The sequence below is a fragment of the Balaenoptera musculus genome, chromosome 10 (assembly GCF_009873245.2).
Source record: "Balaenoptera musculus isolate JJ_BM4_2016_0621 chromosome 10, mBalMus1.pri.v3, whole genome shotgun sequence".
Taxonomy (NCBI): Eukaryota; Metazoa; Chordata; class Mammalia; order Artiodactyla; family Balaenopteridae; genus Balaenoptera; species Balaenoptera musculus.
Genome location: NC_045794.1, coordinates 30,955,096 through 30,982,323, shown reverse-complemented (window position 1 = coordinate 30,982,323; position 27,228 = coordinate 30,955,096). Strand labels below are relative to the sequence as shown.

At 37.4% G+C, this 27,228-nt stretch overlaps 1 protein-coding gene across 1 annotated transcript in view; it reads left to right on the top strand.

Annotated features, from left to right (window-relative positions):
• SLC2A13 (solute carrier family 2 member 13) overlaps positions 1-27,228 on the top strand; it is a 425,762-nt gene that overhangs the window by 97,961 nt on the left and 300,573 nt on the right. Inside the window, exon 3 of the mRNA XM_036867112.1 lies at positions 167-375. Within this exon, the coding sequence (XP_036723007.1) occupies positions 167-375 (209 nt within the window). The remainder of the gene's footprint in view (positions 1-166; positions 376-27,228) is intronic.

Below are 27,228 nucleotides of genomic sequence, written 5' to 3'. Positions count from 1 at the left end.
AAAAATATCTTTTCTGGTGACACACACATGCACATACGATGAAAAGAAAATCATTCTAATTTTTACCATTATATGTTATTCCTAATGTGGTGAACACAAACCTTTTATTCATACTCAATGCTAATAAGACCACATTTTACAACAACGTATTGATTTCTTATTGCAGGTACATGCTGGGACTTGCAGCAATTCCAGCAGTTATACAGTTTTTTGGCTTTCTCTTTTTACCTGAAAGCCCTCGATGGCTTATTCAGAAAGGACAGACTCAAAAGGCCCGTAGAATTTTATCTCAGATGCGTGGTAACCAGACCATTGATGAGGAGTATGATAGCATCAAAAACAACATTGAAGAAGAGGAAAAAGAGGTTGGCTCAGGTATGTGGATTTTATACATATATGAATTTTAAAACTACATAATAGTTTTACTTATAAATTATATTCTTTTAGTATTATTTAATGTCTCTAAATGATGAAGTGGTTTAATATGTATAACTAAACCAAAATAAATATATTTTAATTTTAAAAGCAATATAATAATGTTATAAAAGAATGAAGAAAACACTGCCATAATGCCACTGTCCTCAAATAATTACTATTTTTATTTTTGTAATTTCTTTTATTTTAAGTCAGATATAATTGACATAGTTGTCATTTTGAGTGTGGGGACATTTTTTGAGTATATGTATATTTTACATATAAATATTTAATATATAAAGATAAGTATGTATTATTGACCTTCTATATTAAATAAAAGTTCAGTTTGAACTATTGTCAAAATAAATCACTTTAGTAAAATTAAATACCTTGTTTACATGTGTTACATTAATTTCCATACTAATTTTTATAAAGATTAAGAATACCTTCATATACTATTTATGGAATAATTTTGCATTTCCCTGTTCTCATTAAAATGTTTAATTGTCTAATCACAATTTAACCATGTCAGAAAACAAAAAAGCATGGTTCTGGTTAATTTATGTTGGTGAATTTATTTTCAGAGAAGAAATCATGTAGGGATTTAAAAATTCTCAGGCAAGATCTGTAATCTTGACAGTCTGACTTGGGTAAGCAATTTGCCAGATGGGAATGATGGGAAAAGGTAGACATTTTACGATTCCCTGCTGGATTCACATTTCCCAAAATTGTTTCATTTTCTCTCAACCTTCCTTCTGCCTCTACATTAATTGGTTGTTCAATGGAGATGCTGACTTATATTAGTCAAATTATTTTTCACACCTGAGAAAATGCCAAAAACACACACAACCCTTTATTGATATATGTCATACACAAGTCTTGGAAGGTCTGTTCACTCACTCTTACTATCTTTTGGTAGAGCTGAAGAAGCAATAGAATGAACACTCTGCAGAAACTGGTCACTGTGGTAGCCACACATGGTTTGACTTACATATACACAGTACATGATATTTACATACACAGTGTGATCTTATTACCTCCTTGCTCAGACCAAAGCCCCTAGATAATTGTGAGCCCACTCTAGGTGAAAGTCATTTTTAGCAAAAAGTTTCTGAGTATATACCATGTGCCTGGCATTGTCAGCATTTCCGATACTCTGCACATTAGTGCAAGTATTAAAGAGAATTTTGCTTTAACAAAATTAATTCACTTAGTGAGTTCAAGATTGTGTTAATTTTTAAAATACACTTTTAAGTGTCTATCTAAATTACAAATAACTTCTTTCATGCTTCTGTCTAAATTCCTCTCAGCAGCTGCTTGAACGAAATAGGAGGTTGTTTCATATTGTAATCAGTAATGTAATGTAATTGCATGTAATCAGTATACTTGAAACCCATGTGCTAATAATGTGTGAGGGGAAATCTTTTCAGAGTATTAGGTTATATTAAATACTACTTAGAACATAAGTTTTTATTAATTTATGTTAAGGATAGAAACAACAACTTAATAAAAAAACACCTCTTGTTTAGGAGTAGGGATACCACTGACTTTACTACAAAGCATTGAACATGTAGCTTCACTTTGACTACTTAAAAAGTTGTCTGACTGGTCTAGCCATGCAGTTGTTGACGATGTACGCTGTTTGGGTCTCATGACTATTTGGAATGTGTAACCAAATGGGTTTTTAGAAACGAGGTAGATAGGATTACAGTTATCTGTGTCTGCTTTAGTTTTTATTAGACGTTTTTGGGAACTAAGTAGGGCACTATTTTACCTATACCTATTGGATATAGATAAAATAGTTAGCTATTTACCTATTTTCTCATATTGCTTTATATGCACATTTGGCACAAATCTTTTTTTTTAAATTATATACATAAAATTTATTTGTTATGCATTACACATTGATAGAAAAATTAAAGGCAGATATCACTTCAAAGACAAAGTGGCACAAATCTTAACACCATAATATTATCCACTGAATCCTAATTTGTCTTATGCTTGGGTAAATATTGTAAACTTTGTAACTAATAGGATTAATAATTTTTCCATTTCTGGATTTGTATTATTTGAGTACTGTCATCTTGCTTAATTTTAAAACTGATCTTATGTTCTTTTATAAAGGTAAAGAATTAATAGCATTATGGCATGAATGCACACAGACAGTTTTGCCAGGGTTACACAAGCACCAGTAATTTGGGGCTTCATTTTTGTGACTGATAAATTTGACCACAGTAAAACATAATCTGCACAGTATGAATTTTATTGCATCGTTTTCTTGTCAGGTCAGTTGGAAAATAGAGAGTAGTGCTAGGACTTGTGTTACAAACCAGAAGGTCCTGCCCTCAGTCACTTTACATTTGAAAAGATAGGCTAGATGGACAATTACACATGAAGAAACAGCTAATTTTGAAATAACAAAAATGTTCTGGCTCAGAGAACAGTCAGCCATTGTGTTGGAGGGTTAGAGAGTGACCTGTGTTAATCTGTCCATGGATTCTGATGAGGTGAATTTTGAGCCATGACTTCAAGCCCAGGAACTCTGAGTAGTGGAGGGCAGTTGCTTGGAGGGACGAACCTTGTCCTAGGCACCATAAAATACTCAGCTATTCCAGGAGGGTAGAAAATAGTTGTTTAATATGACCACCTTTCCTTTTGGCAGAAATGTTTTATCATCAGACATGGTGGCTTAGTTACCTGCTACCTGTGAGCCAAATAGGTCTGATTCCAGATCAGTGAACGATGTCCTTCTGTCAGAGTTTCCAGTGGATTTGTGACTTGTGACTATTATGGTACTTGGTTATGTGACCCTCCTCTATTTGTAGGATTTTTTTCCTTGGTCACTTGAGTTTAAATTTGACCTCTTTGAGGAAAATAGGCATAGCTGCTGAACTATGTATTAATTTTTTTGATGTGTGAAATGTCAGTGTATATGGGACTTATTTGCTTCCTGTTTCAAAACAGACTTTATGACTTTATGTAGTGAATATGGTGGCTTCTCTGACCAGGTCTGCAGGAGAAGTGAGGCTTATAGGCCATGCTGTGGAACAGGATTGGGTTATAATGGGATTTCATCTCTTCTTCTGCACATGACATAAAAGTCGACCTCTTTAGCATGTGATTTCTCCACTATAGGGGAAAAAAGGCAGTTTATGGGAAAGGAAGCAAACAATTTTCATTTGTGTTCAACACTGTTTAAACATCCTGTAGGACTAATAAACTGAGACTAGAAGAAACGACAGCTTGGTTGGGAAAGGTCTCAGAATTGGGAGACAGGGAAATGAAAGACTTGTCCTGGCTCCATTCCAAACCTGTAATCCTAAAAGGATTTTGGGGGGAGCACTGAACCTCAGTTTTCTATTAGGTTTGTAAGAAAAGAGAACCAGATTATAACAGCTCCACAGTCTGATTTTTTAGTTTTAAAAGTCTGTGAGAAATGCCTGTTTTAAAATTTCTAAATACTGGGACTTCCCAGGTGGTCCAGTGGTAAAGAATACGCCTTCCAATGCATGGGACGCAGGTTTGATCCCTGGTCGGGGAACTAAGATCCCACATGCCGCAGGGCAACTAAGCCCGTGTGACACAACTACTGAGCCCACGTGCCTCAACTAGAGAGCCCCCCGTGTGCTGCAAACTACAGAGGCCGTGCGCCACAACTAGAGAGAAACCCACATGCCGCAATGAAGATCCTGCGTGCAACTAAGACCCGACGCAGCCAAAAATAAAAAAAATTAAAAATAATAAAATAAAAATTATAAATACTGTACAAGAGTCTTTCATTCAGAAATACTTATTGAGTGACACCAATAAATGTGGGGATGTGGCAGTAAGTAGATAGACAAGGTTCTGGCCCACTGGGAAGAGGCACACAACTGATAAATAAAAGAGTAAATAATTACCAGATAACTACAAATTGTGGTAATTGCTTTGAAGGAAACAAACAGGATAATAACATATTTATAGAGGGACTGAAGAGGGGCTACTTTAGGTGGGATGATTAGGAAACGCTTCTCTGAAGAGGTGAGTTTGAATGGTGATAAAGAATCAGCAATGTAGAGAATTAAAGGGAAGACTGTTCCAGGCAGAGGGAACAGCAAATGCAAAATTATATGTATCGTTAAGTTACCAGATTAATTTTCTTGGAACATTTTGATTATATATATACATGTACATGTACCAGAGTTTAAAGACATTTCAGTAATAACTAACTATACATCTTTATTTATCCCAGGTTGCCAAGCCAAAGCTTGGAATTAGTAGAGACACAATTACTACTTTAAGAATTAAAAGCACATTTGAGTACAAAATAATATACCATTTCTAACATTTTGTTGCTTATCTCTTATGGTTTATCTTACTGGTTTATTTCATGTTGCATAGATGTGGAATAGAGTCATGACTTGTATGTACATGCGCACTTAGGCTGCTTCCAAGTCTAGGCTATTGTTAATAATGCTACAGTGAACACAGGGGTGCATTTATCTTTTTGAATTAGTGTTTTGGTTTTCTTCGGGTAAATATCCGGAAGTGAAATTGCTGGATCATATGGTAGTTCTATTTTTAGATTTTTAAGGAACCTCCATACTGTTTTCCACAGTGGCTGCACCAATTTACATTCCCACCAACAGTGTAGAAGTGTTCCCTTTTTTTCCACATCTTCGCCAACATTTGTTATTTGTGGTCTTTTTTTTTTTTTTTTGTGGTCTTTTTGATGATAGCCATTCTGATAGGTATGAGGTGATACCTCATTGCGGTTTTGCTTTCCATTTTTCTGATGATTAGTGATGTTGAGCATCTTTTCATGTGCCTGTTGGTCATCTCTGTGTCTTCTTTGGAAAAGCGTCTATTCATGTCTTTGACCCATGTTTTAATTGGGTTGTTTTTTGATATTGAGTTGTATGAGCTATTTATATTTTTGGATATTAATCCCTTATGGGTCATATCATTTGCAAATATTTTCTCTCATTCTGTGTGTTGTCTTTTCATTTTTTCGATGGTTTCCTTTGCTGTGCAAAAGCTTTTAAATAGATCCCAATTGCCTAAGGTGACAGATCCAAAAAACATTGCTTTGATTTATGTCAAAGAGTATTCTATGCTTTCTTTTAGAAGTCTTATGGTTTCCAGTCTTACATTTAAGTCTTTAATCCATTTTGAGTTTATTTTTGTATATGGTGTGAGAAAATGTTCTAATTTTATTCTTTTACATGTAGCTGTCCGGTTTTCCCAGCACCACTTATTGAAGAGACTATCTTTTCCTCATTGTGTATTCTTGCCTCCTGTGTCATAGATTGACTGACCATAAATGTGTGAGTTTATTTTGCTCTATTCTGTTCCATTGATCTATGTGTCGGTTTTTGGGCCAGTACCATACTGTTTTGATGACTTTGTAGTATAGTCTGAAGTCAGGAAGCATGATACCTCCAGCTCTGTTATTTTTCTCAAGATTGTTGTGGCTTTTCAGGGTCTTCGTGTTTCCATACAAATTTTAAAATTACTTGTTTTATTTCTGTGAAGTATGCCACTAGTAGTTTGATAGGGATTGCATTGACTCTGTAGACTGCCTTGGGTAGTATGGTCATTTTAACAATATTAATTCTTCCTATCCATCAACATGGTATATCTTTGCATCAGTTTGTGTCCTCTTCCATTTCTTTCACAGCGTTTTATAGTTTTCTGAGTACAGGTATTTTATTTCCATAGTTAAATTTATTCCCTAGGTATTTTATAATTTTTGATGTGATGGTAAATGGGATTTTTAAAACATTTCTCTTTCTGATATTTTATTTTTAGTGTATAGAAATGCAACATATTTCTATATATTAAATTTGTATCCTGCAACTTTACTGTATTAATTGATGAGCTCTAGTGCTTTTTCAGTGGCAGCTTTAAGATTTTCTACGTATAGTACCATGTCATCTGCAAACAGTGACAGTTTTACTTCTTCCTTTCAAATTTGGATTCCTTTTATTTCTTTTTCTTGTCTGCTGTGGCTGGGACTTCCAATTCTATGCTGAATAAAAGTGGTGACAGAGGGTATTCTTGTCTTCTTCCTCATCTTATAGGAATCCTTTCAAATTTCACTGCTGAGTATGATGTTAGCTGTGGGTTTTTCATATTTGGTTTTATTATGTTGAGGTATGTTCTCTCTGTACCCACTTTGTGGAGAGTTTTTATCATAAACAGATGTTGAATTTTATCAAAAGATTTTTCTGCATCTATTGAGATAATCATATGATTTTTATTCTTCATTTTGTTAATGTGGTTTATCACATTAATTGATTTGTGGGTATTGAGCCATCTCTGGGATAAATCCCACTTGATCATGGTGTATGATTCTTTTAATGTATTGCTGGATTTGGTTTGCTGTTATTTTGTTGAGGATTTTTCCATCTATGTTCATCAGTGATAATGGCCTGTAATTGTTTTTCTTGTTTTTGATATTTCTGTCTGTTTTTGGTATCAGGGTGATGCTGGCCTCATAGAATGAGTTTGGAAGCATTCCTTCCTCTGCAATTTTTGGGAATAGTTCAAGAAGGATACATGTTAACTCTTCTCTAAATGTTTGGTAGAATTCACCTGTGAAACCATCTGTTTCTGGACATTTATTTGTTGAGAGTTTTGATTATTGATTCAATTTCATTACTGGTAATCAGTCTGTTCATATTTTCTATTTCTTTCTGGTTCAGTTTTGGGAGATTGTACATTTCTAGGAGTTTGTCCATTTCTTCTAGATTATTCATTTTATTGGCATATAATTGTTCATATGATCCTTTGTACTTCTGTGGTGTCGGTTGTAAGTATTCCTTTTTACATTTCTGATTTAATCGATTTGGGTCCTCTCTTTTTTTGTTGGTCAGTCCGGCTTAAGGTTTATCAATTTTGTTTATCTTTTTAAAGAACTGGCTCTTCATCTCAGTGATCTCTTCTATTGTTTTTTTAGTTCCTATTTTATTTATTTCTACTCTGGTCTTTGATTTCTTTCCTTCTACTAACTTTGGGTTTTGTTTGTTCTTTTTCTAGTTCCTTAGGGGTAAGGTTAGGTTGTTCATTTGAGATTTTTCTCATTTCCTGAGGTTGGCTTGTATCACTATAAACTTCCTTCTTAGAACTGCTTCTCCTACATCCCATAGATTTTGGATTATTGTGTTTTGTTTTCATTTGTCTCCAGGTATTTTTTTTTCTCCTTTGATTTCTTTTTCCATCCCCTCACTTCAGTCTGTGTGTGTCTTAGATCTGAAGTGAGTCCACTGTAGATAGCATATATATGGGTTTGTTTTTGTATCCATTCAGCCACTCTATGTCCTTTCATGGGAGCATGTAGTCTATTTAAATTTAAAGTAATTATTGTTAGGTATGTACTTACTGCCTTTTAAAAATTGTTTTGGGGTAGTTTTGTAGTTATTTTTTGTTTATTTCCTCTTCTTTTGTTCTATGCCCTTGTTATTTGATGACTGTCTTTAGTGTTATGCTTTGATTCCTTTCTCTTTTTTGTTTGTATCTATTATAAGTTTCTGGTTTGTGGTTACCATGAGGTATATTTATAGCAATATATGTATTCATATATATATATGATTATTTTAAGCTGCTGATCTCTTAATTTCAAATGCTATTTAATAATCCTGCATTTTATTCCCCTTTCCCAGGATTACTTTTTTTGACGTCGTATTTTACATATTTTTGTTTTGTGTATTCCTTAACTACTTATTGCAGATACAGATGATTTTACTACTTTTGCCTTTTAACCTTTTTACTGACTTTGTACATGGTTGATTTACTACCTTCACTGTATTTTTGCCTTTACCAATGAGCTTTTTCTTTTAGTAATTTTCATGTTTCTAGTTGTGGCCTTTTCTTTTTTGCTTAGAGAAGTTCCTTGAACATTTCTCGTAAAGGAGTTATGGTGGTGCTGAACTCTTTTAGCTTTTGCTTATCTGTAAACCTTTTGATCTCTCCATCAAATCTGAATGAAAGCCTTCCTGGGTAGGTATTCTTTGATATAGGTTTTTCCCTTTCATCACTTTAAATATGTTGTGACACTCACTTCTGGCCTGCAGGGTTTGCAATGAAAAGTCAGCTGATAGCCCTGAGGGTCCCAAGTCTAGTGTCTGTGCACTGATGTGTGGTCCTCGGTCCTAGGCCCTCTGGTGGACATGGCCATGTCCAGGGGTGGCTATGGGCTCAAGGGGTCTTAAGGCAGCTTTCCTGCTTTTGGGGGGCTGTTTCCCCTCCAGGCTAGTTGCTTGGCCTGAGGCGTCCCAGTATAGGTGCTTATAGCCTAGTGGGCAGGGCCGGGTCCCTAGGCTGATAAGCTAGAGGGAGGGCTTGCTAGCACCACTGTCCATGTGGTAGAACAAGCTCCCCAAAATGGATACTGCCAGTGTCTGTGTCCCCAGGGTGAGTTCCAGTTGCCTCCTGCTTCTTCTGGAGAGTCTCCAAGATCAGCCTGCGTCTGACCCAGGGTCCTTTAAAATTACTGTTTCTGCCTTAGGTCTCTGAGCATGTGGTGTGTGTGCACTTTAAGAGTTGAGTCTCTACATTCCACAGCCCGCTGGCTCTCCTGAATGTAAACCCTACTGGCCTTCAAAGCCAAATATTCTGGGGGCTTGTTTTCCCAGTGAAGGACCCTCTGAAATTGTAATTATCCTCCCATTTGTGGGTTGCCCACCTGGAGGTGTGGGTCTTGACTATACCTCTGCCTCTCCTATCCATCTCATTGTGGTTTCTTCTTTATATCTTTAGTTGTATAATATTTTTTTTTCTGGTAGGTTCTGGTCTTTCTCATCAATAGGTGCTCTGTAAATGGTTGTAATTTTGGTGTGCCCGTGAGATGAGGTGAGCTTAGGGTCTTCCTACTCCACCATTATGGACAAGATCTCTTCTTTTTCTTTTTTTTTTTAAATGGAGGTATAATTGACATATAACTTTATATTAGTTTCAGGTGTACAACATAATGATTTGATATATGTACATACTGTGAAATGATCACCACAATAAGTTTACTTAACATCCATCACCACACATAATAAAAAACATTTTTTTTCTTAACTTTTTCAATTTCTTATCCAGCATCAGAGAACAGGTATTTATCTAGGGTGGTGTCAAAGGAGAGTGAAGGCGGTTGCTGACATGCTTAGCAGAAGAACCCCTTAGGCAGGGCTCAGGGAAAGTATGAAATAAGGCACCATCTCTGCCACTCCCTTCTGGGCTCTGCAGTGGGGGATTAAGGCAGGATCATTGGAGGGAAAATGTAAACAAAGAAAGCTTTTTCTCCCGAGAGAAATATGCAGATGTTGATGTTAGAACCATTACAAAAAGACCACGGAAAGTGTTTTGGGAGCTTGGAGCTGTCAGGGCAACTTCAGTGCAACAACAGATTGATAAAGGGAGCCACGCAAGGGGGAGACTGAGTCCAGACCTCGGGTGGCAGGGGCAGCCTCCTGCAAATCTGTTCATCTGTTTACAGCACATGGTCATTCTCAGGAATTTAAAACTGTATATGGACTTTCTTTTAAGGAAAAAGCTTTTTTTCTTGTCCTATCTATTTATATATATATATATATATATATATATATTTTACAGTTAATATTACCTAGGTCACCTAAATCACAGATACTTCCAAAATTGATTTATTTCATGTAAAAGTGTCACTGAGAAAGCTGGCCCTACCCTTTGGGCACTAAAATCTTAATATTTAGGTATATGTGAGAAGTAGCAGCCTAGAGGCACTAACTAACTAATGCTTTAAACTGAAATTAGATCCAGGCCTACTGGTTGCTAGTCACATTGTAGTGCATTCAGGGTTACCAAGCAGTGTATAATCTTTGCAGAAACATTTACATCAAGAAGATTTACATTGTTTAATTGTATCAACAAATCAACTCAGTAATCTGGGAGAATGTTGGCTTTGTGTTTTCCCTTTGTTGGGTAGTTTAATCTCTAGCCTGGAAAGGAAGAATGTTGTAGGGTAGAAAATTTATTCAAGACCCTCCTGTGAGTTCGTTTTTTAAAACCTGGTTTGATTTACCTCTAGCTCTTTGGGGGTCACATCTATGGTGTACAGGAAAGAACAGCTGCATCTCTCTCTTTTTTTCCTCCAGTAATTTTACAATTAGGTCATCAAGACTCATATCCTCATAAGTCAGTTTCTTTTCCTGTGAGCTGATATTGTCTGTGGTCATTTCAACAAATCATGTTCTGCAGAGAGGTCAGAAAGGGTAGATATATATCATCGATTTTGATAGAAATCCTTCCAGAAGTTTCTTTAGAAATCTAATTCCAGCCTAGTGACATTGCAGTGGAATGCTCATTACAGGTGACATCTGCTGCACTTAGAGCAAAGTGTCATTTTTCCTAATATTTCTGGTAGTTTTGCTTATATTTTCTACGTGTGATAGTACAGTGCTTTCTGACCCAGAATAATTACATGTATGCTATTTACTGGGTGAACTTGAAATAGATATTAACAAATTGTTTCTCAGCAAGATGACAACCAATTTTCCACATGTAGGCCAAGAAAACATATCTATATCTAATATTCTTGAGGTTGTCACAAAATTGCCCAAATTGTCAACGTGTGAGGTTGTTATACGTATCTCCTATGGTAAAGGGTAGATTAAGATAAAAGGTCAAGTAAAAAGCTGCTTTAATATTCTATCCTTGTGTTAACAAGCTGTAAGCTGAAGGATTATTAAAACAATATATATGTCTTTTTTTTTTTTAAATTTTGATGGCTGTGTCAGGTATTAGTTGTGGCACATGGGATCTTCGTTGCAGCGTGTGGGCTTCTCTCTAGTTGTGGCGTGTGGGTTTTCTCTTCTCTAGTTGTGGCATGTGGGCTCCAGAGCGCATGGGCTCTGTAGTTTGCGGCATGCAGGCTCTCTCATTAAGGTGCCCGAGCTCAGTAGGTGTGGTGCTCAGGCTTAGTTGCCCCGTGGCATGTGGGATCTTAGTTCCCCAACCAGGGATTGAATCTGCATCCCCTACATTGGAAGGTGAATTCTTTATCACTGGACCACCAGGGAAGTTCCTCAGATTTTAGTTAAACTTACTTTTTTAGGCATCATGACTTATTTAAAAGAACCTCTATTTAATTCAACATGGCTTTAAATAAACGTTGCTTTGGATTTTCTAAACCCCAGAGAATTTTTAAAATCATAAGCAGAATTAGAATAGTTCTTAGACAAAGAGATAAAGAATGGCATAGAGAAGATTTTCCACTCGGCAAATCACAGGAGAAGGAAGTACTTTTCACATTACCTGTAGCCTTTCAAGCCATTTTCACTAATTTGTATTGAAAATCCAGATTGTCTTAGGAAGTTGATAGGTAGTACTTCATGGTTCATCCTTCTGCTTTCTTGCTACAATGTACTTAAATCCATATTTCATAAAAAAAATCCATGCTAAAGGAGTTTTGATTGTGTCAAATTTTTCTTTTTTACTCCTACACATTGTGAAGTTTTTCTGTATTTATACAAATAGGAGGAGAAAACCCAACAAAGTACCTTTCAAAAGGAATATAGTTCTTGAGTTGCTGCTTTAGGGTAGTTCATTTCCAACTTAACACTAAACCCATCATTCAACACAAGTGACAGTCTGGTTTGTAAATAAAACTCTGGTCTGGAGTTTTTTTCCTTGAGAAAAGACAAGTTGTTGTGCCCTTTAAAGGTTACCTAAGGTGTGGAGAAGGTTAGAGGAATATTCTGAAGAAAACCCAATTTTCTCCATCTCAAAGGGGAAGGCACATGAACCACTCTTGAATGTTGGGACTTTTTAGTGATAAAAGGAAAGTTCCATTGATGGGCTCTAGAATCACAGTATTAATAACCATGTCGTGTGATATCTGAAGAACCTTACCTATTAACAAATATCAGAAGAGATCTTCTCAAATGTTTCTCAAAGATCGAAGAATTACTCTTAATTTTTTTTATCGTTTTATTTTTTTTAACATCTTTATTGGAGTATAATTGCTTTACAATGGTGTGTTAGTTTCTGCTTTATAACAAAGTGAATCAGCTATACATACACATATATCCCCATATCTCCTCCCTCTAGCGTCTCCCTCCCTCCCACCCTCCCTATCCCACCCCTCTAGGTGGTCACAAAGCACCGAGCTGATCTGCCTGTGCTATGTGGCTGCTTCTCACTAGCTATCTGTTTTACATTTGGTAGTGTATATATGCCCATATCACTCTCTCACTTCGTCCCAGCTTACCCTTCCCCAACCCCGTGTCCTCAAGTCCATTATCTACGTCTGCGTCTTTATTCCTGTCCTGCCACTAGGTTCTTCAGAACCATTTTTTTGCTTTTTTTTTTTAGATTCCATATATGTGTGTTAGCATACGGTTTTGGTTTTTCTCTTTCTGACTTACTTCACTCTGTAGGACAGACTCTGGGTCCATCCACCTCACTACAAATAACTCAATTTCGTTTCCTTTTATGGCTGAGTAATATTCCACTGTATATATGTGCCACATCGTCTTTATCCATTCATCTGTCAATGGACACTTAGGTTGCTGCCATGTCCTGGCTATCGTAAATAGAGCTGCAGTGAACATTGTGGTACATGACTCTTTTTGAATTTTGGTTTTTTCAGGGCATATGCCCAGTAGTGGGATTGCTGGGTCACATGGTAGTTCTATTTTTAGTTTTTTAAGGAACCTCCATGCTGTTCTCCATAGTGGCTATATCAATTTACATTCCCGCCAGCAGTGCAAGAGGGTTCCCTTTTCTCCACACCCTCTCCAGCATTTATTGTTTGTAGATTTTTTGATGATAGCCATTCTGACTAGTGTGAGGGGATTGTAGATTTGATTTGCATTTCTCTAATGATTAGTGATATTGAGCATCCTTTCATGTGTTTGTTGGCAATCTGTATATCTTCTTTGGAGAAATGTCTGTTTAGGTCTTCTGCCCATTTTTGGATTGGGTTGTTTGTTTTTTTGATACTGAGCTGCATGAGCTGCTTGTAAATTTTGGAGATTAATCCTTTGTCACTTGCTTCATTTGCAAATATTTTCTCCCATTTTGAGGGTTGTCTTTTCATCTTGTTTATGGTTTCCTTTGCTGTACAAAAGCTTTTAAGTTTCATTATGTCCCATTTGTTTATTTTCGTTTTTATTTCCATTTCTCTAGGAGCTGGGTCAAAAAGCATCTTGCTGTGATTTATGTCGTACAGTGTTCTGCCTATGTTTTCCTCTAAGAATTTTATAGTGTCTGGCCTTACATTTACGTCTTTAATCCATTTTGAGTTTATTTTTGTGTATGGTATTACGGAGTGTTCTAATTTCATTCTTTTACATGTAGCTGTCCAGTTTACTCAGCACCACTTATTGAAGAGGCTGTCTTTTCTCCATTGTATATTCTTGCCTCCTTAATCAAAAATAAGGTGACCATATGTGCGTGGGTTTATCTTTGGTCTTTCTATCCTGTTCCATTGATCTATATTTCTGTTTTTGTTCCAGTACCATACTGTTTTGATTACTGTAGCTTTGTAGTATAGTCAGAAGTCAGGGAGCCTGATTTCTCCAGCTCCGTTTTTCTTTCTCGAGATTGCTTTCGCTCTTCAGGGTCTTTTGTGTTTCCATACAAACTGTGAAATTTTTTGTTCTAGTTCTGTGAAAATGCCATTGGTAGTTTGATAGGGATTGCATTGAATCTGTAGATTGCTTTGGGTAGTTTAGTCATTTTCACAATGTTGATTCTTCCAATCCAAGAACATGGTATATCTCTCCATCTATTTGCATCATCTTTCATTTCTTTCACCAGTGTCTTATAGTTTTCTGCATACAGGTCTTTTGTCCCCTTAGGTAGGCTTATTCCTAGGTATTTTATTATTTTTGTTGCAATGATAAATGGGAGTGTTTCCTTAATTTCTCTTTCAGATTTTTCATCATTAGTGTATAGGAAGGCAACAGATTTCTGTGCATTAGTTTTGTATCCTACTACTTTACCAAATTCATTGATTAGCTCTAGAAGTTTTCTGGTAGCATCTTTAGGATTTTCTATGTATAGTATCATGTCATCTGCAAACAGTGACAGCTTTACTTCTTCTTTTCTGATTTGGATTCCTTTTATTTCTTTTTCTTCTCTGATTGCTGTGGCTAACACTTCCAAAACTATGTTGTATAGTAGTGGTGAGAGTGGGCATCCTTGTCTTGTTCCTGATTTTAGTGGAAATGGTTTCAGTTTTTCGCCATTGAGAACCATGTTGGCTGTGGGTTTGTCATATATGGCCTTTATTATGTTGAGGTAAGTTCCCTCTATGCCTACTTCCTTCAGGGTTTTTATCATAAATGGGTGTTGAATACTATCGAACGCTTTCTCTGCATCTATTGAGATGATCATATGGTTTTTCTCCTTCAATCTGTTAATACGGTTTATCACATTGATTTATTTGTGTATATTGAAGAATCCTTGCATCCCTGGGATAAACCCCACTTGATCATGGTGTATGATCCTTTTAAAGTGCTGTTGGATTCTGTTTGCTAGTATTTTGTTGATGATTTTTGCATCTATGTTCATCAGGGATCTTGGCCTGTAGTTTTCTTTCCTTGTGACATCTTTGTCTGGTTTTGGCATCTGGGTGATGGTATCCTCGTAGAATGAGTTTGGCAGTGTTCCTCCCTCTGCTATATTTTGGAAGAGTTTGAGAAGGATAGGTGTTAGCTCTTCTCTAAGTGTATAATAGAATTCACCTGTGAAACCATCTGGTCCTGGGCTTTTGTTTGTTGGAAGATTTTTAATCACAGTTTCAATTTCAGTGCTTGTGATTGGTCTGTTCATATTTTCTATTTCTTCCTGGTTCAGTCTCGGAAAGTTGTGCTTTTCTAAGAATTTGTCCATTTCTTCCAGGTTTTCCATTTTATTGGAATATAGTTGCTTGTAGTAATCTCTCATGATCCTTTGCATTTCTGCATTGTGAGTTGTTACTTCTCCTTTTTCATTTCTAATTCTGTTGATTTGAGTCTTCTCCCTTTTTTTCTTGATGAGCCTGGCTAATGGTTTATCAATTTTCTTTATCTTCTCATGGATCCAAATTTTTGTTTTATTGATCTTTGCTATTGTTTCCTTCATTTCTTTTTCATTTATTTCTGATCTGATCTTTATGATTTCTTTCCTTCTGCTAACTTTGGGTTTTTTTGTTCTTATTTCTCTAATTGCTTCAGGTGTAAGGTTAGGTTGTTTATTTGAGATGCTTCTTGTTTCTTGAAGTAGGATTGTATTGCTATAAACTTCCCTCTTAGAACTGCTTTTGCTGCATCCCATAGGTTTTGGGTCGTCGTGTTTTCATTGTCATTTATTTCTAGGTATTTTTTAATTTCCTCATTGATTTCTTCAGTGATATCTTGGTTATTTAGTAGTGTATTGTTTAGCATCCATGTGTTTTTTTTTTTTTTTTTTTTACAGATTTTTTTCCATAATTGATATCTAGTCTCATAGCGTTGTGGTTGGAAAAGATACTTGATACGATTTCAATTTTCTTAAGTTTACCAAGGCTTGATTTGTGACCCAAGATATGATCTATCCTGGAGAATGTTCTATGAGCACTTGAGAAGAAAGTGTATTCTGTTGTTTTTGGATGGAATGTCCTATAAATATCCATTAAGTCCATCTTGTTTAATGTATTATTTAAAGCTTGTGTTTCCTTATTTATTTTCATTTTGGATGATATGTCCTTTAGTGAAAGTAGGGTGTTAAAGTCCCCTAGTATTATTGTGTTACTGTCAGTTTCCCCTTTTTTGGCTTTTAGCATTTGCCTTATATATTGAGGTGCTCCTATGTTGGGTGCATAAATATTTACAATTGTTACACCTTCTTCTTGGATTGATCACTTAATCATTATGTAGTGTCCTTCTTTGTCTCTTGTAATAGTCTTTATTTTAAAGTCCATTTTGTCTGATATGAGAATTGCTACTCCAGCTTTCTTTTGATTTCCATTTGCATGGAATATCCTTTTCCATCCCCTCACTTTCTGTCTGTATGTGTTCCTAGGTCTGAAGTGGGTCTCTTGTAGACAGCATATATACAGGTCTTGTTTTTGTATCTGTTCAGCCAGTCTGTGTCTTTTGTTTGGAGCATTTAATCCACTTACATTTAAGGTAATTATTGATATGTATGTTCCTATTACCATTTTCTTAATTGTTTTGGGTTTTTATTGTAAGTCTTTTCCTTCTTTTGTGTTTCCTGCCTAGAGAAATTCCTTTAGCGTTTGTTGTAAAGCTGGTTTGGTGGTGCTGAATTCTCTTAGGTTTTGCTTGTCTGTAAAGGTTTTAATTTCTCCGTCGAATTTGAATGAGATCCTTGCTGGGTAGAGTAATCTTGGTTGTAGGTTTTTCCCTTTCATCACTTTAAATATGTCCTACCCCTCCTTTCTGGCTTTTAGAGTTTCTGCTGAAAGATCAGCTGTTACCCTTATGGGGATTCCCTTGTGTGTTATTTGTCGTTTTTCCCTTGCTGCTTTTAATATGTTTTCTTTGTATTTTATTTTTGAGAGTTTGATTAATATGTGTCTTGGCATGTTTCTCCTTGGATTTATCCTGTATGGGAGTCTCTTTGCTTCCTGGACTTGATTGACTATTTCCTTTCCCATATTAGGGAAGTTTTCAACTATAATCTCTTCAAATATTTTCTCAGTCCTTTTCTTTGTCTCTTCTTCTTCTGAGACCCCTATAATTTGAGTGTTGGTGCGTTTAATGTTGTCCCCGAGGTCTCTGAGACTGTCCTCAATTCTTTTCATTCCTTTTTCTTTATTCTGCTCTGCGATAGTTATTTCTACTATTTTTTCTTACAGGTCACTTATCCGTTCTTCTGCCTCAGCTATTCTGCTATCGATTCCTTCTAGACAGTTTTTAATTTCATTTTTTGTGTGTTCATTTTTATGTTTGTTTGCTCTTTAGTTCTTCTAGGTCCTTGTTAAACGTTTCCTTGTATTTTTCTCCATTTATTCCCAAGATTTTGGATCATCTTTACTATCATTACTCTGAATTCTTTTTCCAGTAGCCTGCCTATTTCCTCTTCATTTGTTTAGTCTGGTGGGTTTTTGCCTTGCTCCTTCATCTGCTTTGTGTGTGTCTTCTCATTTTGCTTAACTTCCTGTGTTTGGGTCTCCTTTTTGCTGGTTGCAGGTTCGTACTTCCCATTGTTTTTGGTGTCAGCCCCAGTGTCTAAGGTTGGTTCAGTGGGTTGTGTAGGCTTCTTGGTGGAGGGGACTGGTGCCTGTGTTCTGGTGGATGAGGCTGGATCTTATCTTTCTGTTGGGCAGGACCGTGTCTGGTGGTGTGTTTTGCACTGTCTGTGACCTTATTATGATTTTAGGCAGCCTCTCTGCTAATCAGTGGGGTTATGTTCCTGTCTTGCCAGTTGTTTGGCACAGGGTGTCCAGCACTGTAGCTTGCTGTTTGTTGAGTGGAGCTCGGTCTTAGCGTCGAGATGGAGATCTCTGGGAGAGCTTTCACCGTTTGATGTTATGTGGAGCCGGGAGGTCTCTGGTGGACCAGTGTCTCGAACTCGGCTCTCCCACCTCAGAGGCACAGGCCTGACACCCGGCTGGAGCACCAAAACCCTGTCAGCCACACGGCTTAGAAGAAAAGTGTGAGAAAAAGAAAGAACACAAGAATGAAAAATAAATAAATAAATGAAAGAAAGTCATTAAAGTAAAAAATAAAAAAATTATTAAAAATAAAAAAATTAAAAAGTAATAAAAAAAATAGTAAAGAAAGAAAGAAGAGAGTAACCAAACCAAAAAACCAATCCACCTATGATAACAAGTGCTAAAAACTATACTTAAAAAAAAAAAAAGAGACAAAACCCGAGGCCAAATGGTTAAAGCAAAGCTATACAGACAAAATCACACAAAGAAGCATACACATACACACTCACAAAAAGCGACAAAGGAAAAAAAAATATGTCTATATATACAAAAAAAAAAGGAAGAGTGCAACCAAATCAATAAACAAATCTACCAATGATAATTAAATCTAAATACTAAACTAAGATAAACATAAATCCAGAAACAAATTAGATGCAGAAAGCAAACCCCAAGTGTATAGTTGCTCCCAAAGTCCACCGCTTCAGTTTGGGATGATTTGTTGTCTATTCAGGTATTCCAGAGATGCAGGGTACATCAAGTTGATTGTGGAGATTTAATCAGCTGCTCCTGAGGCTGCTGGCAGAAAATTCCCTTCCTCTTCTTTGTTCGCACAGCTCCTGGGGTTCAGCTTTGGATTTGGCCCCGCCTCTGCATGTAGGTCTCCTGAGGGCGTCTGTTCCATCCTGTCTGGATGGGGTTAAAGGAGCAGCTGATTAGGGGGCTCTGGCTCACTCAGGCGGGGGAGGGAGGGATACGGAATGCGGGGCGAACCTGTGGCGGCAGAGGCCAGAGTGATGTTGTAAGAGCCTGAGGTACGCCATGTGTTCTCCTGGGGAAGTTGTCCCTGGATCACGGGACCCTGGCAGTGGTGGGCTGCACAGGCTCCCAGGAGGGGAAGTGTGGATAGTGACCTGTGCTTGCACACAGGCTTCTTGGTGGCTGCAGCAGCAGCCCTAGCGTCTCATGCCCGTCTCTGGGGTCTGCGCTGATAGCCGTGGCTCGCGCCTGTCTCTGGAGCTTGTTTAGGCGGTGCTCTGAATCCCCTTTCCTCGCGCACCCCGAAACAATCATCTCTTGCCTCTTAGGCAGTTCCAGAGTTTTTCCCAGACTCCCTCCTGGCTAGCTGTGGCGCACTAGCCCCCTTCAGGCAGTGTTCACGCAGCCAACCCCAGTCCTCTCCCTGGGATCTGACCTCCGAAGCCCGATCCTCAGTTCCCAGCCCCCACCCACCCCAGCGGGTGAGCAGAGAAGCCTCTGAGGCTGGTGAGTGCTGGTCGGCACTAATCCTCTGTGCGGGAATCTCTCAGCTTTGCCCTCTGCACCCCTGTTGCTGTGCTCTCCTCCCTGGCTCCAAAGCTTCCCTCCCGCCAGCCCGTCTCCACCAGTGAAGGGGCTTCCTAGTGTGTGGAAACTTTTCCTTCTTCACAGCTCCCTCCCAGAGGTGCAGGTCCTGTCCTTAGTCTTTTGTCTCTGTCGTGTCTTTTTTGTTTTGCCCTACCCAGGTACGTGGGGAGTTTCTTGCCTGTTGGGAAGTCTGAGGTCTTCTGCCAGCGTTCAGTAGGTGTTTTATAGAAGTTGTTCCACATGTAGATGTATTTCTGTTGTATTTGTGGAGAGTAAGGTGATCTCCACATCTTACTGCTCCGCCATCTTGAAGGTCCCCCTTTTCTAACATTTTAAATTCAGCTTGTATTGGTAGATAGAGTAGGCAAATAACATTAATTTTCTCCTCCTATTACCACTGTACATCAAGCCCTGTAAACCCTTTGGTTTACCCAATGAGAGTGATTTTTAATAAGTTAACTTTAATGAATTTAACTAATTAAATAAAGTATTTTTAACAAATTATTTAATTTTTAATCTTAGTGAACACTTACCACAGGTGTTTACATTTCAGTTAACTTACTTATCAGCATCTATATTGCTTGAAATGTAGTAGCCTTTGATAAGGAGATGTGTGCTTGGCAGAATAGACTGAGGAGAAAAATACTAGGTTTCTGAAGCTACATCAATAATAAATTGCTGTAGAATTGTCTCACATTTTTCGTATAGTTGTTTCCTCCCTGAATTTTTCAAGATATTTCTTTGAAAATGATTCCCACTGCATGTCTTAGAATAAACCTTCAAAATACTTTTTTTTTAAAAGATAGAGCCCAATAAATGTTCTTTTCTAGGGGTTGGAGGAGACCCAGAGACCTTTTTTTTTTGGCTGCGTTGGGTCTTCATTGCTGTGCGCGGGCTTCCCCTAGTTGCGGCAAGTGGGGGCTGCTCTTCGTTGCAGTGTGCGGACTTCTCATTGCGGTGGCTTCTCTTGTTATGGAGCACAGGCTCTAGGCATGCAGGCTTTAGTAGTTTTGGCAGGTGGGCTCAGTAGTTGTGGCTCGCGGCCTCTAGAGCGCAGGCTCAGTAGTTGTGGCACACAGGGTTAATTGCTCTGTGGCATGTGGGATCTTCCCAGACCAGGGCTCGAACCCGTGTCCCCTGCATTGGCAGGCAGATTCTTAACTACTGTGCCACCAGGGAAGTCTGAGACCCAGAGACTTTTAAAACCAGCTTTGCATAAAAGCAAAGACCTTTTATACTGCTGTCTTATTCATATTTAAATAATAATAGTGTGAAAATGACAGTAGCAATAACTATTTACTGAATACCTAGTTCTGTAAATGTTTCTTGTGTGTGCACACACACACACATTCTCTCTGATTCTTAAAATAACCCTAAAAATTAGACATTATCATCCATATTGTACTGAATAAATGAACAGCTGTCAAAGTCAAACATCTAGGAAGTGAAAGAGGCAGAATCTGAGCCCCACGCCACCACCTCTCAAGCCTTTCCTTATTCCACTTGGCCAACTGTGCATATCATGCCACTTCTGTGCTATGCAGTTTGGATGTAGATGCTGTAAAAATAAATTAGACTTGGTCCTTGCTCTTAAGAAGCTTAGAACTTTTTAAATTTCCTTAAGAATGTCTTCCTTTTCTAAAGGAAAGAACACAAAACAACCTGAAAATATATAAACAAGACAACCCTCAGAGTCAGTTGGCAAGTTAATTTAATTCACTTGCTTTCACCTTGAGAGCATATTTCCCATCAATTCCCTCTTCTCCACTCTTGATGTCATTGCCTGCCTTGGGTTTCTTCTGTTCATCTTCTCTGCTTGGGTAATAGCTAACAATGGCTTCCACTGGTCTTCTTGCTTCTGGCATCTCCCCCTCTTCATTCACTTTCCCAAAGGCCTCCAAGGGTTATCATCCCAACACACAGACAACATCATGTCCCTTTCCTTCTCAGAAAAACATTTCTTAACTTGTTATTAAACTTTCTTTAAAATATGCTTTCAGTTTTCCTTTCCAGTTTATTTCACTAGAGCCAAGACTCCATCATCATCAAAAGGAAGAAGCCACCCCCATTGACTGAGAGCATCCTGATTCTCAGGGCAGGGAGTTGATGACTAGGTTGGAGGTGGGGTAGAGTGGAACACACCCTGAGATGGTCTGGGTGGAGTTCCTGAGCTTCACTATTTAATCCAGCCAGTGCATTATGCAAAGAAAATGTAAATATTGCCTCACAAAAAGAATATATTAAATTTGAGGGCTAGTAACATAGTAGGGATTTTCTATGCTAAGAAGACCTTTTGATACTACTCTCCATTAGCAAATTTAACGTGATTCATCATTCAGTTTACTTGTGTGAACTTATTTTGAAAAAGACAGATATAGAAGTACTTGGACGTTTCTTTCTGCTTAGTCCAGTAGATGCTAGTATTGTTTTTATTGGGTTGTACAAGAGTAGAAAGTCTACAGATTAGGTAAAATCATGTTTCATCTGAAAGAAATTTTAAAAAGGTACTAATAGGGATTTTTTTTTTTAAATAAATTTATTTATTTATTTATTTTTGGCTGTGTTGGGTCTTCGTTTCTGTGCGAGGGCTTTCTCCAGTTGCGGCAAGTGGGGGCCACTCTTCATTGCGGTGTGCGGGCCTTTCACTGTTGCGGCCTCTCCCGTTGCGGGGCACAGGCTCCAGACGTGCAGGCTCAGTAGTTGTGGCTCACGGGCCTAGTTGCTCTGCGGCATGTGGGATCTTCCCAGATCAGGGCTCGAACCCGTGTCCCCTGCATTGGCAGGCAGATTCTCAACCATTGCGCCACCAGGGAAGCCCTAATAGGGATATTTTAATTGTGCTTTTAATGTAATAGGCTTGGTGCTGTTCTCATTGTTGGTAGAATGATTTTTATTTTGATGCCTTATTCCAGGAGTCCCAAACTTTTTCTGTAAGGGCCAAATAGTTAATACTTGGCTTTGTGGCCACATGGTCTCTGTTGGAACTACTCAGCCTGCTGTTGCCACATGAATGCAGCCGGAGACAGTCTGTGAAGGAATGAGTGTGGCTTGTGCCAATAAAACACAAAAGCTTATTATTTTGTACCTGTTATATTTTATTATTTACAAAAATAGGAAACTGACCAAATTTGGCCTATGGGTTATGGTTTGCCGACCCCTTCTTAATCAGTCATTAAAAATGTCTTATTTTATCAGTTGCCTCAGTTTTTACTCTTACGACTATTTTAAATTAGGGATTCTACTTTAAAAATGTGCATTGAAGCCTCTTCAACATAATATTCACTAGTGGGTGTGTCTCCTTTGCTTTCTATGCAGGTGGTGAAGTTGTGTGAGAGTGTGTCTGTGTGTAACTGTGCACGTGGTGCATAGTCACAGAACCAAAAAGGTAGCGTTTCAGGGAAGCTTCTGGGTAATAGAAGCAATAAACCTTTATGAGACCACTGCTCAGAGAGGCTTTGCCTAGCTGCCCTTTCGAAACGGCTTGACCCCCTTGTTCACACATGAACAGAAACTGTCACTCCCTTTCCTTGGATTACAGTCAAAGCAAGATGATACCCTTTGTGGAAGACAAAATGCATTGGACAGTTGAGGTGATTTTATTCAGGCTGTTGCAATAGGGAGGTTCACTGACAATGAACTTCTCAAAGAAGAGGGAAAAAACCTGGGGTTTTACAGCGCAGGTAAATAGGAGTTCTGAGGAAGGGTGAAGGCAGGTCTTACCTCAGAATGGGGGAGGGCAGTGCCTACCTCTCTGCGCCCCTCCAGAACCTCAGTAATGCATCTCTGCGGCAGCTGACGTTTGATCTTCCCGTCCCTGTCCCACTAGTGACTCATCCTTATTTATCTTTGCATCCCTGCCACCAGATACAGTCCCTGCCCTACATCAACAAGGTACTTAATGTTTCTCTGATTGATTTTCCACTCACATGGGAGGAGTGGATGGTGAAGTCTTATCTTTGACCCTGGGATTTGGAGGAGGAAATGGAGTTCTTACAGCATGAGAAGCCTTCCTTGTGTGTGACTCAGTCATCCTGAAGCTCCAGGGAGCCCCAGTGGTTGGTGAAGAGGAGATGTAATTCAGCACACATGATTATTTGTTGAATGACCCTGTTTTCAGGGGCAGATGTATATATTTAAAATCTCATTGTGGATTTTTACCAAACCACTTGGAATTTATTTGTGTGTGAGGAGTTAGTATTTTCTTTTGGTCTCTAACATGTTGGGCCCAATTAAAAAACTTAAACTTTTTGAGGTCAAACATGTATGAGTAAAATGGAATTTCAAATATAAAAGTTATAAAATCTTATGTGACTTATTATTATTTTAGAATTAATTTTTAAAAAGACCCTGTTCATGTCCAAATCTGGAAATACCACTTACAAATGAATGAATTAGGCTTTTGTTAATAACTATGGGGAACAGATTATAATTCAGAGTAGGTGCTTATAGGTATGCAGACTTCAAGTGTAGAATCTTCTACTGTGAAAGGTGAGCCTTCTGAAATCCAGATATTTTTTCACTAGCCATGGCTACAGTGGTTTTGGCACTCTTAAAACAAATGACAGTTTTGACAGTAGAATTGTAGTCAGAACTTTAGGTGTGAAATTTGGTGTTTGTTTTGTTTCTGCTACTCATTAACTAGTATATATTTAGATGTACCCACTTCAGGAAGTAATTGGAAACTCATATTCCTCAAAAATGTTCGGTGAAAAATGTTTTAATTTTACTTTTTGAAACAGCTTGTCATCAGGGTGTCTATTCATTTCACAAGAATTAATGAAATACAGTTGGCATCATTAATGTAATAATTCTGTAGATTTTTCTATCTTATGCTTAATAATCCTGTTGAACATTCATTCAGCTTTCTGGAGTAGTGTTTTTTTTTAAATAGTGTGTTTTAGAATATGAGTTCTGTATCCTCATATGGAATAATGGCAATTGCTGCTTACCTATACAGGTGACTTTTTTGGCAGCAAAGAGAATAGTATCACTTAAATTCTTATTGTTTTTAAAGAGGAAGTTTGAAAAGCAATCATGAATATTCTGATTTTAATTTATCTGTTAGCAATTTGTTTGAAATTAATAAAAAATAATGATCATTTTTGAGCATTTACTATGTGCTGTGCACTGTGTATAGCACTTTACGTGGTATTATTGCATCCTTTAATTCTACAATCCTGTGAAATAGTAGTAGTAGAAGTTGTTATTATTGTTATTGTATTATTTTAGAGATGAGAAATTTAGGCTTAGAAAACATAGGTCTCCTTGTCTAATAAGTGGCAAAAGTCAGAATTCAAACCTTAGTTCAGATACATATTCTTAATCATTAACCTGTAATTCAATGAATTTTAAGATTTTTGTATGATAAGAAAAGTATTATTTCCATGCTTTAAGATTTGCTTTTAAAAGTATTTGTTGTATTACAGTTTCATATACATAGTGTATTTGTTTATACAGAAACACAGGCTATTCAATTTCTTTGACAATCTTTCTTGAACTGTAACATATTATCACATCATTTTAGTAGCTGGAATTGAACAAAATGAAACTCTTTTTCTGCCTAGTATCAGTTCATTTATTTATGGTTCCTGCCATGTTAAAATTAGTTCCCAAAGATAATTGTTCATACTTTTTCTGATTCAAATCAGAGTTTTGTTTTTTAAATAAAGGTTGATCACACTTTATTTATTGACTATCAACTATAATAGAAGAGAGGCAGTTAAGAACTCAGAGTTTTGTAAGGTTAGAATAATTCATTTATCCACAAGAATTGTTTGGCTACGTACCATGTTTCGGGTACTATGCTAGGTGCCAGGATACGGGGTTTTACAATAATGATGGCTAATATTTGTTGAGCACTTTCTATGTGCCAAATATTATTCTAAGTCCATTATGTGTCTAACCAGTATAATTATCACGGCAACAGAGGTAAATACAATTAGGATCCCCATTTCACAGATGAAGAAACAGACTCAGAGGGATTAAGTAATTTGCTGAATTACTTAATTCAGCTGGTAAGTGGCAGAGCCAAGATTCGTTCTAAGTAATCATCTCTTAACCATCATACTTTATAGCCCATCATACTGAATAAAATAGACAAGGTCCCTATTCTGATAGACCTTATTTCTAACTAAAAGAAACAATCACTAACTGGCAAAATAAGTAAAGAAGAGACTGCCAACTACTGTCAATAAAATTGAAATGTTCTGAGGAGGAATGGGAGACTATTCCAATGGGTGGTCACAAAAATACAGAGATAGGGGCAGATGACAGTGGGGTTGTGTAGACACAATAATACACAGGGGAATCAGATAAGATTCTTATTAAATCATACAAAGCTTTCAATAATCTTATCTGTTAATATTATACTTATGTAGCCCTTGGAAGTACACAAAGTAAGTGCATTGATTCAGAATGCAGTTTGCATGGTTTCCAGTAGTATCAGTGAGGGTAGTCTATCATGTGATACATTTTTGTTTCTTTTAATGATCCTTTAAACAATGAAGGGTATTTAGTCAACAAATCAAAAGGCTTTAAGTAAGTAAGAAAGAAGGTTTTATTTGCTACATTTCATTATTCAAAACTTGGTGTGTCCCTTGAAAACTTGAGACAGGGGAGTTTAGGACATACAATCATTTTTCAAAAGGAAGTACAGGCCCACAAATAGATACAAAGATTATCTCAAAAAATACAGTTTACCAAAATATATATGATGTCAAAATTCTTATGAATTTCTATAAAGAAGTGATGACTCTTTTATACTTAGTTTGCTATTTCCTGTGTATTTTAAAGTTTGGAGAATTGGTAAAATTAGAACAGAACCTATAGTAAGTGGCAAACTTGCATACCCATTGGCAGCAGAACTTTCACTACATTCATTAATTTATTCACTTAACAAAAATTGAGCACCTATCAAACACCAGACTCTGTTCTTACTGCTAAGATTACAGCAGTGACCACAGCACAGACTCTGCCTTCATGGATCGACATTCTGGTGAAGGAATACAGACAGTAAAGGAATATATAACATACCGAGGAGTGGTAAGTGTGATGTGGAAACGTACAGTGTGTAGGGGCGAGAGAGTGTTAGGAGCCTGTGGGTTAGAAAGGTGAGGGGTGGCCTCTTTGTTGAGGTGCCCTCTGAGCGGAGTCCTGAGGAAGTGAGGGAGCCAGCCACACTCATGTCTCCAGGAAGAGTGGTCTGGGAGGGGGACCTACTGGTCATTGTTAAGAAGATCCCTGGGGTGGGATGGTACTTGGTAAGTTCAAGGAAGCCAGTGCTGCTGGTGTGGATAATGGATAAAATTTGGCTGGATCTAATATAGCTTATATTTTGTATAGGAAGGTGGTAATTTAGGAATGTCTTTTGTAAACTGGATGAGTCTAACACTTGATTTTAAATTACTGAAATGGAATATTTGTATGGAATTCTTAGGGGAATTGTCTCTCAACTTGATGTTTTGGTGTACTAGTTTGCTAAGTTGTAAAATCTTCCCCTTTTATAGAGGGATAGACAGTTTCCCTACTTAAGTAAATTAGTGGGAGCTAGAGATCTCCACAGTTGTTAGCATTTTGTATCTTGCACTTAATTGGCATATCAGACACACATTAGTTCTTTGGTGAATTTTTCTTACCTCTGGGCCAGACATACATATTCATTCATTATTTGACACATGTTTATCAGTTCACTACTTGCAGGTTATAGTATTAAACGCAGTGTGGTATGCAAAGTTTTTAAAAACAAAGCTTCCTGTTTCCAGGAGCTTTTATACTTTACTAGATAAGATTAAACATCTAAACAAGGAAGCAGGAAATTGGTGTTATATAATATTTGAGTATAGATATGTTCTAGATATATATGAACATTTATGTCTCAATAGACT